The sequence below is a fragment of the Psammomys obesus genome, unplaced genomic scaffold (genome assembly GCF_907164565.1).
Source record: "Psammomys obesus unplaced genomic scaffold, mPsaObe1.curated_primary_1811, whole genome shotgun sequence".
NCBI lineage: Eukaryota > Metazoa > Chordata > Mammalia > Rodentia > Muridae > Psammomys > Psammomys obesus.
This window is the reverse complement of record NW_026596039.1, coordinates 18,517,626-18,535,105: the sequence shown is the minus strand read 5'-3', so window position 1 is coordinate 18,535,105 and position 17,480 is coordinate 18,517,626. Positions and strand designations below refer to the sequence as shown.

General features: G+C 49.2%; 1 protein-coding gene across 1 annotated transcript in view; it reads right to left on the bottom strand.

The window, feature by feature from the left end:
- Positions 1-15,432, bottom strand: part of Sin3a (SIN3 transcription regulator family member A) — a 61,579-nt gene extending 46,147 nt beyond the window's left edge. Inside the window, 2 exon segments of the mRNA XM_055621949.1 lie at positions 306-527; positions 15,384-15,432. Coding sequence (XP_055477924.1) covers positions 306-494 — 189 coding nt within the window. The 5' untranslated portion in view covers positions 495-527; positions 15,384-15,432.
- Between the last annotated feature and the right edge of the window lie 2,048 nt (positions 15,433-17,480).

The following is a 17,480-nucleotide window of genomic DNA, read 5'->3' as shown; positions in this document are numbered from 1 at the left end:
TAAAGAGAGAACAGCCTTTGAGGAATGAGCACAAAGAAGAGGAGGAAGACGAGGGGTACCTATCAAGGAGAGGAAACGGAAGCAACAGGCAAGACCAGAGACCTTCAGAGGTCAGGATAGGACTTTTGACTTGCTGTCACTGTTTTACACTTAGCTGGTGTTTTACACTTGGACTACCATATGCACACATTATTATCGTGTGAAATTTTTCTTAGGTAGTTCTATGCTTTATAAAAGTCACTTTCCATGTGTGAAACCACCATGCTCATCCTTTCCTCCTGCTCTCTCTGCCCGCTCCAGCTTACCTGGTAGTTGGGTGCCACTGAGTACTGAATGCCTGTAGCTGACTGCATGGTCTCAGACACTGCTTCATACACAGGAGGGGCAGGGGCAAGTACCCGGTGCTGGTGAGGAAACGCCTCTGTGCTTCCAGGAATCCTTCGCTGCTGGGCTGCATACACCGGTGACTCCTGGTCATCCAAACGTCGCTTCATTCTGCACTCATGCTCAGGGATGCACTACAAAACCTGTAAAAAACAGAGACACAAAAATAGTATCCCACGCCAGCATGATGCACATAACTTAGGATCCTCCACCCAAATTTAATGTAAGCCTGACTTCCAGAACTGATTGCCCTCCTCTTAGAGTCAGTCACTGAATAGTTTACACACACTTTACACTGAACAAGTTAGAACTGAAAAAAAAAAAAAAGGCTAAGGAACAGTGTGTTCATCAATTTGGTAACACTAAGTTGAAAAAAACCCACAACTTTAAAATCTTCTTTTCTATTTCCTCTCCTGTGGCGGTTTCGATGACAATGGCCCCCTTAAGTCATATATTTGAACGTCTGGTTCCTAGCTGGTGAACAGTTTAGGAAGAATTAGGTGTGGCCTTGATGAAGTCACTGGAAATTTCAAAAGCCCATACCATTAACAGTTAGCACCCCCCCCCCCCCCCCCCCCACCCCCCGTTGCATCTCAACATTTAATCCCTCAGTTACTATCCGACACCATGCCTGCCTGCTGCCATGATCCTGGCCATAATGTTCACGGATACCCTCTGTACCATACGGAAGCCCCAATTAAAAGGTTTTTTTGTTTGTTTGTTTGTTTGTTTTTTTCATTTTAAGTTGCCCTGCTCATGGTGCTTCTTCACAGCAATAGAACAGTAGCTAAGGTAGCTCCTAAAACACTATTATAGCTAATACTAGTTACATACTCACATGCTACAAAAATATAGTCGGAAAACTTAGCTCTAGAAAGAGTATGTTTGCTGTGGGGGTGAATGTGGGACTAGTTATTACATGGGTTTAATTTCATAAATATCAACTGTTAAAACAACTGAAGCTAACATAGAAAGGAAAGATATGCCAGGAGCACAAGAGCAAAGGTTACCTTAGAAAAAAAATGTACATTTGCCGAGGTGGCGGGGTGACAGCAGTGGCATATGCCTTTATTCACAGTGCTTGGAAAGCAAGGCAGACAGAGGTTGAGGTCAGACTTGTCTACACAGCAAGCCAAGAACAGCCAAGGCTACACAGAGAAACCCAGTCATGAAAACCCAAAAACCCAACCAAACAACAACAAACAAATAAAATACCCGAGTTGTTAATCTTCTGAGATTAATGTGACAAGAAGTCAATATTTTATAAATGAGAAATAAACCAAATGTGCATGAAGAATACAGCACAGGACTATAGAAAATTCAGAATATTTGCTAGGCATTGCATTCTAGCCAAACTTTCACTTGGAATTCTGTAACTTTGGTCCCGTTTTGTGTGATTCTGTGGTGCTAAAACACTAGTGTCCAGGAGCCAGTTTATAGAAAACTGTAAAATGTAAGATAAGGACTGTAGTGTTTTCCCTGGCTAAGTATTAAAAATGCTTTAATTTGCTGTGAGATCATGCTCTCTGTAATTTGTTTTGGGTAATCTTTACACTTGGAACTTTTTCACAGGTTGCATATTTTCCCTTCATGTATGTCTGTGTATCACGTGTCCCTGATTCCTGAGTAGTACAGACAGGCAGGCTGCGGTGGTGCACTCCTTTTAATCCCAGTGTTCAGAAGGTGGAGGCAAGCGGATCAAGGACAGCATGGTCTACAGAGCAAGTTCCAGGATAGCCAGGGCTACAAAGACTAAAAAAAAAAAAAAAAAAAAAAAGTAATATTGTAATTTATGGGATGCAATGCTGCATCAAACCCAGAGCTTTGTGCACACTCAGCAATACCATCAACTTACATCCCCAGTCAATAATTAATATTATGACATACTTAACTACAAACATTTCCAGAATTTTCTTCCCAGACCATTTATAGAAAACTGAAAAGATACTATCAAGAGCCTGGGTCTTTTCTTAATTAGACTCCTGTTGTCAATTTCCTATCTCCCCAACTAGTCACTTTCCTCCTTTACTGCAGGGCTTTAGCATCCTTCAACAAGACAGTTGTCAATACTTCCCAAGCATTTCTCCTCCTCTATTTTCTACACTGCTCTCAAAATGTACCTCAAATAGACATACATGTACATACAGGCAAAACATGCTAACACATAAAATAAAATTAATAATTTCAAATTTCATTTTAAAAATAGAACCCAATTCCTAAAACACCTTAGTTTAGTCTACGAAACCCTTCACTGAAGGCAGAATGCCTGTAACCCCAGCACTCGAAGGCAGAAGCATTGAATCCCCATCAAAAACCAACAACAAAAAAACAACAGCACCAAAAACAAAACACACACACTCAAAAATAAAAACAAACAAAAAACCCTTCATGGAGAGTCAGGTATGTCTAGAGGGAGAGACTCTTCCTTCATTTCCAGAACCCATTCCTTTCTTCACCTAGTCTAGCAATTTTGGGGGGTCAGGTGGGAGGAGGGGAGGCAACACCAATGTTGGAGCCAACTTAGTATCATGCAAGTGCTCTACCCTTAATCTGCAACCCCAGCCACCCCATTTTTGTTTTTGAGGCAAGTTAAGTCACTCAGACTAGACTCTACCTCATTCTGAAACCTAGGAAGACCCTGACTCCTGGGAAACTGAGATTACAAGTCTGACCCACAGGGCTCAGCTATCGCTCCTCACACTGTAGAAAACTGGTTCTAAAATATGAACCATTCTTCCCATGGATATTAGAACCCATGAACACTCAAGTATCTTACAGAAAATAGTGTAATATTTGCTTATACTCTATGCATCTTCCAGCTATCTTCCATACACTTTAATCTCTAGGCCACTTGCCATACTCTGTACTTTGGGGGGGGGGGGGCAGGGAAAGGGCATTTGAGACAAGGTTTCTCTGTGTGGTTCTGGTTGTCCTGGAACTCGCTCTATAGACCAGGCTGGCCTTGAACTCACAGAGATCTGCCTGCTTCTGGCTCTCAAGCACTGGTATTAATGGTGTGTACCACCACCACCAGCCTGCAACACTTGTTAAACGAACTGCATTTTCTAGAGGGCTCGTGGAAAATCTGTACATGTTAGGTGTAGACGGATTTTTTCCTCCAAATATTTTTGATTTGAAGTACTTTGAATCCATCAATGTGAAACCTATGGATATGAGGGTTGAATGTTCTAAATTCACAGAAGAAAAATACAGTAATAGTTAACGTGCGTGGAACAGCAAACACTATTGTGCATAATTTACAAACTAACTTAATCCTTTCAGCAATCCTGTAAGTGTGGCCATTTTCTATTTCATTTATTTTCTGCTTTTGAGATAAGATGTCAACGTACAACACCAGGCTGGATGTACCTCATAATCTTCCTGCCTTTGCTTCCTGAGTGCAGGGTCACAGGCATGAAGCACTGAACCTTGCTCTGGTCTCATCCTCACAAATGAGGCAAACTCAAACACAAAGATGGGAAGAGTGCAGATGACGGGCGAGGACACTTTGCCAGCCCCTCCCCCAAAGCTTTGAGGCTAGCTGAGGAGCCTAACTAACCAGGGATGGGAAATGAAAACCTACCTACTCTAAAGCAAAGACTACAAGAAAATAATGCTGGTCCTATGGGCAGTATATGGAAACACCGAGGGGACCTCCCCCTTGTTTGTACCACTGAGCGAGTGCCTACATCATGGCTCAAGGATGGGAGTCAAAGGACAATGTGCAGGAGTCAGTTCCTGCCTTCCATCTGGCTATGACAGGGTTTGGTTTGGTTTGCTGCCTCAAAGTTTACTCTGGCTAGCTGGTTCATGTGTTTCCAGAAGATTACCCTGTCTCCACCTCCTGTCTTGTAGGAGTTTCTGGGACTACAAGTATGCCCCACGTGCCCACCTTTTCATTTGGGTTCCAGGCTGAACTCAGCCTGTATGAGAAAGAGCTTTTACATGCTAAGTCATCGCACTGGCACGGAAGCTTTTAAAAGGGTTAGTCTAAACGAGGCCTTTAATTCCAGCACTTGACAGGCAGTTTTGTGAGTTCGATGCCAGCCTGGTCTACTGAAAGAAACCCTGTCTCAAAAAAAAAAAAAAAAAAGTATAGTCTAGTTGTCAGGTATTATACGGAAATTCAAAATCTGCACACTCTTTAACCTACCCAGTTAACCTCTAGGTCTGTGTCCTACACATCTGCCACATCTAACTACTGCAGCAGAGTATAAAAAAGCAAAGTGCTGCACCCTAGATAACTGAGCTACATCCATATTGTGGAAAACTGAACAACTATTATGAAAATTAGTGCTCATCCTCAGCTGAAACATGCTAAGCAAAAACAGGCCATGCAATATGTACACTGTAATCTCATGTATGTGCCAGAAAGAGAGCATGTGTGTGTGTGTGTGTGTGTGTGTGTGCGCGCGCGCGCGCGCGTGCACAATGTATGCATGCACAATTAGACTTTGGGGGCTGGGGAGATGGCTTGGTGGTCAAAAGTGCATACTGCTCTTGCAGAGGACCTGAGTTCAGTTCCCATCAAGCATGTCAGGCAGCTCGTAAGTTCCTGTAACTTCAGTTCCAGGGAATCCAACTTCACACACACACACACACACACACACACACACACACACACACACACTCAGAAATAAATCTATAACAAAAAAAAGCCTCACAGCTAGAGAGAAGGCTCAGTAGTTAGGAGTACTTGCTACTACATTGCTACTACAGGGAGGACTCGACACAAGAAAATGTGATTTCAAGATCATGTTCTCCTCCCATCAGGAGTACTGTAAGATACCTAAGGACATCCAACAGCTCGGAGAAAGCCTACGGTTTCCTCGTGTCTCTCCTGTAGTGCCGCCTCTTCCTTCCCTTGCAAGTACAATGTTCGTCCTCTGCACCTCCGACAACATGTTATCAAAAGGCACTCAACACTCACGACGTTTGGTAAAATCCCATGTATTCTTGCCTTTCCTGACAAGAAAGTTAAGTTCTTAGGAACAAGACGGCTGTGCATCAGGCCAGAGATATTTAAGCAGGTGGGCAATTAAATAGCTGTCCACTCAGTTCACTCTCAGAATCAAGTCCTAATCCTTAAAAAAAAAAAAGTTTTAAAAAGATGTTTTATTTTAGCAGGGCAGTGGTGGTGCATGCCTTTAATCCTAGCACTCTGGAATCAAAGGCAGAGTGGATCTCTGAGTTTGAGGCCAGCCTGATCTACACAGAGTTCCAGGGCTACACAGAGAAACCCTGTCTAAAAAAAAATAAAAATTAAAAATTTATTTTGCTTGTATGTCTGCCTGTGCACAACTTTTGTGCCTGGTGCTACCAGACCAGAAGAGGGCATTGGAACTGGAATTACAGATGGTTGAGAGCCATGGATGCTAAAAATTGAGCCTGGGTCTTCTGAACGAGCAGCCAGTGCTGTTAACCACTGAACCATCTCTCCAGCTGTCTCCCAACCCCCAATTGTTTTTCTCAAAGCCAAAAGCTTTGACACTAAAAGCTCCTCAAAATAAATAAACTCACTCAAGAGGCAGGGACAGGAAAGAGCTCTTTTGAGTTTCAGGCCAGCAGGGGTATATAAAACCCTGTCCAAAAAAAAAAAAATTAAGGGGGAGGATGCTGGAGAGTGCACAGCAACTAAGAGTAGTTGCTGCTGTTCTTGCAGAAAACCAGAGTCTTATTCCTAGCACCCACATCAGGTGGTTCATAACCATCTTAACCACAACTCCAGGGGATCCAAATCTCTGGTCTCCAAGGGTAACTGCATCCTCATGTGTAACTAAAACAATAAAAATTTATCTTAAAAAACAGACTTACTGTTCCAACAGAGGAAGATGAATGCGTTCTGAAGGTAGATGGTGCTGAAGGCGGCACAAGGATGTGACTGTACTTAAAGCCAATGCAGTGAACTAAAAGATGAAAAATTAAATAATGGTGAAGTTTATAGTTTGTGTATTTTATTTTAGTTTTTACTATTTATATTTGGGCGCATGCACGTGCATGTGCGTGCGTTAATGTGTGTGCTTTCTACTACCTACTATGTGAGTCACAGGGATCACTCAAGGCTGTGAGGCCTGGCAACATGTCTTTTTACCTGATGAACCAACATCATAGCCCACGTTTTATGAGTTAGGATCTCTCTCATGTAGCCCAGACTGGCCTCAAATGCACTATATAGTTGAAAATGACCTTCAACTACCTCCCAAGTACTAGGATTACAGGCTTGTGCCCCACACCTGGTCTATGAGGGTATGGGGGCTGAACTCAGGTATTCAGGCAACAGGCAAGCACTCTAAAAAATGAGCTCACTCACAACTCATTTTTTACCTATACACTTTCGTTGTGATTAAAATATATACATATGGGCTGGTGAGGTGGCTCAGCAGTTAAGAGAACACTGGCTGCTCTTCCAGAGGTCCTGAATTCAACCACATGTGGCTCACAACCATCTTGTAAAGGGATCTGATGCCCTTTTCTGGCCTGCAGGTGTATACATGCAGACAGAGCATCCCTACATTAAAAAAATACAAAATGAACATTCTTAAAAGGTTTTAAAATACATACACATAATATATACACTATACACATACATATATATTACACACCACTCTATCATTAAACCAGAGGCACCTTACACAGGTGAGGCATCTACAGGCAGGCTACCTGATTCAGATTCGGATTTGACCACTTATATAGTCTAAGCCCCTCTGTGCTCTTTCCTCAGAACACACTCATTCTGTGTTCTTGAGGTATATATTGTGTAGCCCAGGCTGATTCACATTCCCTATGTAGCCAAGGACTGCCCTGGACTTTTTATCTTCCTCCCTATAATTCCCAAGTGCTGGGATTACAGGTGTGCCTGGCTCTTTCCAGTTTAAAAGAGTTACTACGTATCATGTATGATATATACATGTGGGCACTCATACAAGGTCAAAGGACAGCTCTGTAGCACTGGTTCTCTCTGTCCATCTGTATGTGGGTTTCAGCAATCAAACTCATGTCTTCGGGCTCTAACAGCAAATGCTGTGCCCTCTGAACCACTCTGCTGCCCCACTTATGCTGTGTGTGTGCAATTGAAAGCCACAGGCCAACCTCAGCTCTCACTCTGGAGTCCATCCTGTTTTTTTTTTTTTTTTTTTTTTTTAAACAGGTTCCTTTACTGGCCTAAGTAGGCCTGTACCACGGATCCCCCTACAATTCACTGCTCCCCAGTGTTAGAAATTCAAGCTCAGACTACCGCACACTTAAATTTACATGGCCAGCTTTTCAAGTATAACCCAGAAACAGAGTACGTTTCCTTGCTTGAGTGGAACTTTTACTGACAGACATTTCCCTGGCCCCTTGTCTTGTTTTCTTTGAAATATTTATTACTGTTGAGAAGGTGGCACAGATGACAGTCAGATGACAACTTCCAAGAGTTAGCTGTCTCCTTTCACAGATCCTTCCTGGGATCTAACTTATAGTCTTAAGAGTTTGCATGGCAAGTGTCTTTAACTACTGAGGCCACCTCACCAGACATCTTCACTTTTAAAACAAGCATTGCAAGACAGAGATGTAGTCCTAGCTGAGACGAAGGCAAGAAAAACCACTGTAAGTTCTAAGCAGCCTGGGGCTTCATAGTGGGTCCAGATAAATGAATTGCCCATTTCACCAATCCACAACTCAAAGCTGCCACAAAACTTAAATTACATGCGTGTACATCATTCACACAGACATGCATATACCTCAAACACACAAGTAAACACATTAGCAAAGATACAGTGTCTGGCAAATACCTGGGGCAGAGTGGGTTAATAAATGTAAACCCTTATTACAAGTATTTTTTGAAAACTATCATTTTAAAGAACATTACTAAAGTATATTAAAAGATAGTTTAATACACTTTTAGCTGGAGGAATTATCTGAAACTGGAAAGCAATATACTAGGTAACTAAAGGTAGTGAACACAACCTCTGATTTCTAGGTAAAAATTCCAAACTAAAGCTGCCACGGATAGCTTTTCAGTACACTGGCTGCACTGTCAAGACGGCAGCGCTTTGCCAGGAATCTTGTCAAATTAATACCCATCTTGATTCTTAAAAAAAAAAAGAAAGAAACCTTCTTTATGCAAACTACTTAAGGCCTGAATTTTAAATGCTAATACTTTACATTTTAAAGACATATTTCTATTATTTTTAATTTATGTGTATGAATGTGGGAAATACGCACATGTGTTCCAAGACCTACAGATGCTAGAGGTGTTAGTCCCTGGTGCTTGAGTTACAGGTTGACACAAGTGCTGAAAACTCAACACAATCTTAGCCAGGCTCCCAAATGCTAATAATTCTAAGGTATTTCAACTTTAAGCAAAACTAAAGCATATAATACTGATATATGGAAAAGCACAAGAACTAGGTTCTTGAATTTTTAAAGCCTAGGACTTGTAACTCCAGCATACTATCTAGAATAAGCAGTCTATAAGCATATTAATTATGCCCAGCAGTGATGCCCACTTGAGAGGCAGATACAGGCAGCTGGAGGCCAGCCTGGTCTGCAGAGTGAGCTCCAAGATAGTGAGGGCTACACAGTGAAACTTTGTCTCAAGAAGAAAAAAAATACATACACACACACACATATACATTATATATACGAGCTAGATCATCTGTATTTCCCAGACTGAACTTCATGTGGCAGAATTAACTATGGGCTGGCCAAACTTTCCTCAAAGGCAAAGTATTCTCTACTACCTTTTTAAGTGTATACATCTGTAAATACCCAGGTTCGTATATTTTTGGACCCCATGTCAACTCTATTACTATTGCTGCTGTCACTTCTTTAGCTGAAAAGTGAACATTTAACCTCTTCATTAAGTACAGCACAGGGCATGGTTTTCAGCCTCTACTGAAGAAAGGATGTCTAGAACTTAACGAGTATGATTAACCATAGACTATGGGGTCAGAGAGATGTCTTGGTGCAGGCCCCATAATGCTCTTGCAAGAGGACCTGAGTTGGATTCCCAGAACCCATGTCAAGTGGCTCAGAGCTACCTGTTAACTCCAGCTACAGGAGATCTGACACCCTATTCTGGCCTTACACACACTTTAAAATGACTGTTTGGAAAGTATAAACAGACACGAGTGCATACACGAGGATTCAATGTTTTACTTTTCATGGAGTTATTTCTCTAAATAAGACCTAACAACATCCCCTCTGATATGGTTACCTATCTGCAGTAAATTCATAATGGCCAAAGTAACGCCGCACAGGTTGGTAGGCCATGCTATATAGGTTTCATACACAAATCCAACCTATTTTGTATCTATAAAGAGCAACATTGAGCTTTAAGGACTAACAATTACACAAAGCCAAAAGAACTTATGTAACAAAACCTTCTGTAGGTGAAAAATCAGTTAAGTCAAGAGTATTTTACTTAAAAAAAATCTTCGAAGCTAGTCAGGGATACAGAGTGAAACCCTGACTTAAAAAAGAAACAGAAAAGCGAATCAGGCCTGGGGTATGGCCTTGTGGTGGAGCAATGCTTATGTGCCTTAGATAACTCCAACACACACAATCATTTTTAACAATGATCTTTGTCAAAGATCAGTTTTGAGATTGCAATGTAAATTCGATCCTTTCTGCTGAAATAAAAATCACAGCTCTGTAAGGAGCTCGAACGGGAAAACTGGGTTTAAAGTTCTGTTACTAAAAATGGTCGCAAATGTTAGCTGTCTATCTACCACACCATTGGTACGGAGCGAAGCTCTGTCGGGGCACATTAGCTGAACATCAAGAGAACTCCAGGAAAGGTTGGCACCCTCCACATTTCCAGCTCCTGAGCACTCTGCCCCTCCCCCACTAGCCACTACCAGGGAAGCATGGGCACCGCACCAGCCGCACCCCACCGCAGCCACTCCGGAGAGCGCGCTGAGCATCTCGTCCCAATAATTACAACTGAAGAGAGCGGCGGACCACGCTTCTTCTACTCTCCCTAGCTGTTACCGAGCCATCCACAATGCATGAAGCAAAGTAGAGGCTGCAGCTCCGGGACCCGACGCCCTAGGCAGAATGGATGGAGGCGGCACCGGACGCCTCCACCGCCCCTAGTCTGCAAGGGCCCCTCCCAGACGCGGGGACACAGCGGGAGGCAGACAGCGAGCCCCGACCCCGGCAGACGCGACAGCGGGCTTTCCCCTACGCCGCTTCCCTGCTAAGGAGGCGGAAATCCCGGCGGGGGCGGGGCGGGAGGGGCGTGGCATGGCAGCCCCGAACGCGCCTTCCGGCCAACCGGATCCCGCGGAGGCGGAGGAACACAGGCTGCACGCCCCCTGGCCACCGCGCCCCGAGAGCCGCACGCTGCAGACCCCCTTCCCGTCCCGCACAGCCCGCCGGCCCCGGGCGCGGCGGGCCGAGGGCCCACCCACAAGGACGGGAGGCGGGGCGGGGCGGCAGGCGCGGGCAGCGGCGCGAGGCGCCCCGCCCCTTCTCCACCACCGCACGCGCGCCGGCCCCGCCTCTGATCGGCGGGACGAGGGCCCGCCCCTCCGTGCGCACCGGGACTACGCTCGCCTCCCCCTCCCGCACGGAGTGCGGCCCCGCTCCGCCCCCCACAGCCACGCACGGGAAGCCGAGGTCAGCCCCCCCGACAAACACACGCCCTCCAGCCCCGGGTTACCCGCCGCCCAGCTGCCGGCTGGACCGCGACGCGGCGTGCTCTCACCGCAAAAGCTCCAGCCCCTCAGCCTGAGCGTCGCTCCCGGCGTGAGCCTCGCACCCAGCGCGGAGGCCCCGGAACGGCGCGGGCACAGGCCCGTAGGAGCGGACTGGCAACCTCCCGTGCGACCACGAAGCGGTCACAGGCCTGGGGGTCCAGACTGGCTGGGAGGGAGGGAGGGAGGGAAACTCTGAGGGGGGAAGGGGAGGGGGGAAGATGGAGAAACCGTCTCTGCCGCCTGTACCGCCGCGGCCGCTTCTCTGTTACCCGGGAAATCCCGCCCACTCTCCCGGCCCGCCCCGCCGAGGGAAGGCTCAACCTCGCTACGCCACGGGACACTTTACCCATCCGTCAAAGGCAGGGCCAATCGCCGCGCCGCGCAGGCCTGCTCCCGCCCCCTTCCCTCGCTGGGAGGGGAGAGCGAGCCGCTCACCTTCTCCACGCCCCTATTGGCGGGGAGCGTCCCTAACTCAACCCCGCCTATTGGAGACTGAGGGCCGAGTCCCGCCCCCAAGCGCCGACGCCATTGGAGGAGGGCGAGCACCTCGTCACCTCTCATTGGAGAGCCCCACGTATCCCTCCCCACGCCGCCCCGGCCACAGGCCTAACAAATCGGCTCCCGCCTCCGCCGGTCAGCGCACTGCAAGGCTACCTTTGGTTCTCTCACGGCCCCAGGAAGGTAAGTAGCCAATGTGCGATGAAAATGTCCTTAAGTGAGGCAGGCTCCGCCCACCGCACCGCCGGGCCAGGCCCCGCCCCCAGCGAGCTGATTGGATTATCTTGTCGCCGGTAGGAGCCGCCATTGGACACGGCGCCGGTCCAGGAAGGAGCCCATTCCGCCCTGCGCGAGGATGCTGAACCTTAGCAGTCCTTTTGTGGAATGTTTACACTAGAGACTAAAGCTCCGCGTTCCAAAGCCGGGACCGGAGATGGCGCGGAGCTCGGCGGTCGAGACCCGAGGCCTTGAGACTTGAAGAGGAAAAGGCAGTGTCACCACCGCGGAGGGTTAAGCAAAACAATGCCGGGGAGAGAGCCTAATCCTTCCAACCCACTTATTTTTACTTTTCACTGTCTCCTAGACACAGCCCTCTGCAGCATCCAGCACTTCTTTCAGCATGGAGACTCCAAAATTAAGGTCTGGAGCTCTACTAGCCAGTCTCTAGGGCTGGCTGTACACTGACACAGGGACCACCTGAATATGCAGCCCTCGAGGGGCGGAGACAACCCAGCGCAGGCCTTTAAATGTCACCGCCTAAGCGAGCCTCCGGAAGGCGGAGCGTGAGGCAAAATGTATTCCCTCTCTGCAGGGTAGACCCAGAGACTCAAACAGACTACGGTATATATACAATAAACCTTGAGGGTGCATTCACATTCAGAAAACGAGTAAAAATCCCAAATGGTGTTGGCGGTATGGTCTTGAGAATGGCTGTTCAAAAGTGAAGATCCTGTTATCCCAACTATTGGCGAGAAGGCAGGAACATTGTTTGAATTTAGGAACTCTAGGACAGCCTCTTCAAAAAATAAAGGAGGGAGGCATCCATAGCCTCCTGGGCAGAGTGAGTTAATGGCGGACTCTAAGCCCTCTGGGTAGTTAACAATGCCTGGAACAAAGTGCTTTGAGATACTTAGTTGGCTTAATTTATTCACCAATAAGGCGTGAGCCCAGGGCCGATCTTGCCGGGGGGAGGGAGGGGAGCGCGGCAGGAGGCTTTCGCGGAGCCATGAGGGGTTAAACGGGACTAATCTTCCCGCGCTCTACATCAAGGGAAAAAAATTAGGAGGGGAAAAACAAGCAAACAACAAAAACTCCCTAGAGCTGAGTCTCTCCAAGAGCTCCGGCACGGAGAACCGAATCGTAAGCCCATTGCTGCCCTCCTGTAACCCTGCGAAGACTGCCCTAAACAAGGGTGGGCAACAGGTGGGTGTAACTCGTAGGACGGCTTCACGCCGCAGTAAAGCGCTGTGAACTCCGAGCGACCCACGGGTGGGAGCAGCCACACCGGGAACCAAGCCAAGCCCTGATTCAGGGCAGGGCTCTAAAAGACGGAAAGAACTGAGCCCAGCCGCCAGCCAAAACCGACAGGTCTACCGTGAACTGGGACTGAGTACCTGCCATACAATGCACAGCACGCCCACCATGGGCATCAACGAACACCCCGAACCCCTGCCAGAACAGACCTCTTGGACCTCCCTTGACTGCAGACCGAGGTGTCGTAGAGCATGCCTAAGGTTCCATCCCTAGGCTGTCATAACCTTAGATTCCGCCGACTAAGCACCACGACTATCTCGCCCAAGGAATTGAGGATGAGGCCAACGTCCAAGCTTTCTCAAACTTAAATTTAAGGACGTCAGGGGGCACGGAGAAAAACAGCGAAGGCTGATCCGACCGGAGGGCAAAACTCGTTCCCTCCCCTCAAGGTAGCATCCCCGGAGCGACGCTTTCTGGAGCAACAGTGCCAATTGTGGAGCTTCCCCTCCAGGGCTACCAGATCGCTAGACTCGAGAATCTTTGTGTGCCTCCAAGGCTTACCCCGCCCCCCTTCCTAAGGGCGCGGAGCCGGAGACTTCCGGGCGGGAGGGAAGTTGCAGGGAGGTAGGAGGGCCTCAACCATGTGCCCAGCGCGCTCACGAGAAGGGGGGCAGGGAGCAGGAGAACGTCCCCCTCCAAGCTTGCCCCAGAAGGGGGAAGGCCTGTCCAGCTCGCCAATCAGAAGCAGGGGCGGGGACTTGTGCCGCACGTAGGCTCCAGGAATCCTCCCTCCGCCCGCGGGGAAAAAAAAATCTTAGCAACTTAAACTCCTGTCCAGCCTCCCGATAGGCGGAGCCCTAGAGAATGTCGTCCAATCCACACACGAGAAGGAAAAAAGGGACTCGGTTCCGACCAGTGAAAAACAAGAGAAGGCGGGGCCTCCGGAGAGCCCGAGATGGGTGGAGGAGGAAGCGTCCCCGCCCCTCTCGGGCCCCCTCCAGGCCGGTTGCACAAGCTCCCGGCAGGAGATAGTAAACAGTCTGGGCAGGCGGCGAAGGCCGCGGCGGCCGCGCACCGAGGACGGCCGGGCTCCCTGCCCGCGCCGCCCGCCCGCCGGCCCGCAGCTTCGCCGGCCCCGCCTCCGGCCCGCAGCCGCCATCCGGCTGACAGGCGCGCCCCTCCCCGCCCGCTGATGCACTTCCTTTTCCCTATTCCAAGCGTGGAGTCTGTTTTCCCAGTTTCCGACCTTCACTGCCCCTTTCAGGCCACCCCCGCGGGAGCGCGAGCGCGCGCACGGCTGCCCCCACCCTGTACGCGGCGCTGTGGCACGCAGCGGCACCTCGCGGAAAGAGGGAGCCCCGGCAGCACGCCACTCGGCAAGGGGGAGCCGTCGCCGCCGCCGCGAGGTGGGCGGGGAAGGCGGCAGCTCCATGTTTGCGAGGGGATCAGCTGCGGCCGCGAATCCAATCCTCCGAGTTGCTAAAGCTTTTCTACACTCAGCCCGGGCTCGCGCCTGTCGCACGCTAGGCTGCTCTGGCGCCGAATACCTGCTAGATTGCCTCGGCTCGGGAGTTGGGAGACAGCGGCGGCCCCGAGGCCAGTGGCTGGAGCCTCTCCCGCCCCCCGGTCTCCTCCGGCAAACGCAGCCTTGCCCCCGCCCCCAGAGTCCTTAACAACCGCGGGCCGACGGTGCCCGCGCCTCCCTGGAGCGCGCTCACCGACCCCTCCAAGTTTGCCGGCAGAACCAAACCCTCCGGGCGGCTACTGCACTCGCCCAGCGTGCTCAGCGGAGGAAGACCGCCGGCCCGGCTTGCTCTAAACTCCAGCGGTCGACCAACTTGGGACCCCGAGAGCTCGGTGGGCCTGACCGACCAGGCGACGGCTGCCGAGCCCGCCCGCCGCAACCAGGGCCCCGCTCCGTTCGCTGTGCAGAAATCCCCTCTTCTTCCTTATGAGACTGCTCTTTTAAAATATTTGTAAAGCTTTCCAAGAGCAGTTGGGCTCCTGTCGGCCCTTTCCCCAGTGCCCCACCGAAACCGACTGCTTGGTAAAATAAATTGAGCGGCGCGGCCGGCACAAGGGCGACCCCAGGCCGGACCGACACCCTCCCCACGGATCCAGCCCAGCTTAGAAACACACTACGAGCGGGCGGCGCCAAGCGCTCTTCTTCCTGGCCTGCCCCTAGCCTACCTCGGCCGCGGGACTCCCGGCCTCCCCGCAGCTCGGTCTCGGGGACCGCGGCACCCACACAGCTTTAGGCCAGCCAGCGCAGACGGGCAAAGAGCTAGCCCCCCAAAAGACCGAAATTGGGGAGACCAAATTAAAAGCAGCTGTTTAACATACCTCCGGAACCAGGCGAGGAGTCCTGAATGGGAGGGAACGCCCCCCACCAGCCATTGGCTCTTCCGCATATACGTCGGTCACTCCGGGTCCGCCTTCTCCCTCTCCCCGCCCCTTCCCCCTCATTGATCTCCCCCAGCCTCCACAAAAATAAAAATAAATTAAACTAGCCACGAGTGAGAGGCGCGTCCGAGGCAGCGGCCCATACATCTCCCACGCCGCCAGTGGAGAGTTTTGCGAGGACTTCGGACTAGGCCTTTTGGGATTCGGAGTTCCGAGGATGGAAGCTAAAGTGGGTGCATCTTAACAACCTGGCCCCAATTTCCTTCACACACACAACCCATCTGGAGCTGGATCAGGAGAAACGTGTAGCACTCTGTGATCCTACCACTTGGACGCGTCAGATCTGAGAAGCTCATCAGGGTCCGACCTGGTTAGTACCTGAATTAGAGGCAGTAGGGACTGGCTACCACGTCTAGACTTGCCAGGCTGTTTGACTTCAACGTGTGTCCAACGTACATTGTTAGGTCCCTGTCCGCTATGAAATCTGAGAGCCGGGAAAACTGGCGCTTGTCTGAGCTTCTATGGGGTGTGAATCAGACATTTCACTCTTTCTGCTATCTAGTGCAATTTTAAACTGGCCGAGATTTTCACAGTACCCTCCAAACACTTCAGATCCAGATAGGGGCTGCAGGAGGTAAAGCAAGGCCTCCCCCGAGTCGTGTGTGTGTGTGTGTGTGTGTGTGTGTGTGTGTACGCGTATATCCAGTTACTCCAGCGGTTACTTCCGTTTAGCTAGCGGCTGAATGGAGTAGAGCAGCAGTCTAAACCAAGGGTGTCAACAGGCAACAAGGGAGGCTGTTGTGATGGTGAGTTTACAGGCTTCAGAGGTGCATCTTGGGTTGGGGGGATAGGTTGGGGAAAACAAAGGCAACTTACTCTTCTCACCACCCAGTCCAGAAAATTCTCCCTCGTTTTTAGCAGCCCTCAGCTGAAGCTCTGACTCAGGCCCTGACCCGCCTCATTTGCTATTGACCTACAACATCTCTCTGTTCAAAAGAGCTGAGCAGAGAGCCGTGGCACGCAGTGTGAGCAACATGCTATTCTTTGTTTGTTGTTTCCTTTAGTTTGTTTTGTTTTGGAGACAGGATCTCATGTAGCCCAGCTGATCTCACACTCATAGCAGATGATAACTTTCTCCTGCCTCAACCTCCCCACGTACATACACTACAGCTGTGCACACCCACATCTGTTTTATGTGGTTCTGGAAATCAAACTCAAGGCTTCATACATGTTAGGTAAGCATTGAGTTGCAGTCCAGCCCCCAAGAAACACTGGCTTTGGAGGTCACTGAAGAGAGAGGTTTAGTTGGGTATCAGGTAAACAGGAAACGGTACTCTGCCACTCAGATGACTGTTCTAATAACCCAAGTTACTCATAAGAACCTTACCGAGATTGATACGGTGACAAATACCTGTCATTTCATCAATTGTGAGGCAAAGGGAAGACCTTGAGTCCAAGGACAGCCTGGGCTACATAGTGGACCTAGTCTCTTTTAAAGAGCCATATCTGAGAAAATCCCAAGGAATAGATAACTGGTTCAATGTAGGAATAGAAGAGATAGTCAATGGCCTTCTGTGGTTAGTAGAGGAAAGAAGGTTAGCATAGCCAGTGTTATGTTTAGGTAAATCTCTTCCTACTTCAGCTCCCAGGAAAATGAGAGAGAATGGATGTTCAGGGGATGGGGCCTTAGAGATAACTTAAGAATACTTCCCTTACCCAAGAGTCCATGTGGGAAGCTGTCACCAAGGAAGACAGGGCAGGTGGGAAGAAGTACCAACTTGGGAAAGGGAATGGTCATTTCACCTGGTATGGGGGGTGGGGTGGGAATGTGTGTGGTAACTGGGAAGAAACCTATAGAGGGAAAGGCAAGGACATGAGGACAGTGGGTTCAGTAATGACAGACCCATGGAAGTCAACACTCATCCTCCCTAGGATGGCAATCAACTTTTAGCTGAAGGCATGCATAAACAGATACTGTGTTAATGAGCTGAGGCACAGGGGTACTATAGAGAGAATACTGATCAGAAATGTTGTGTT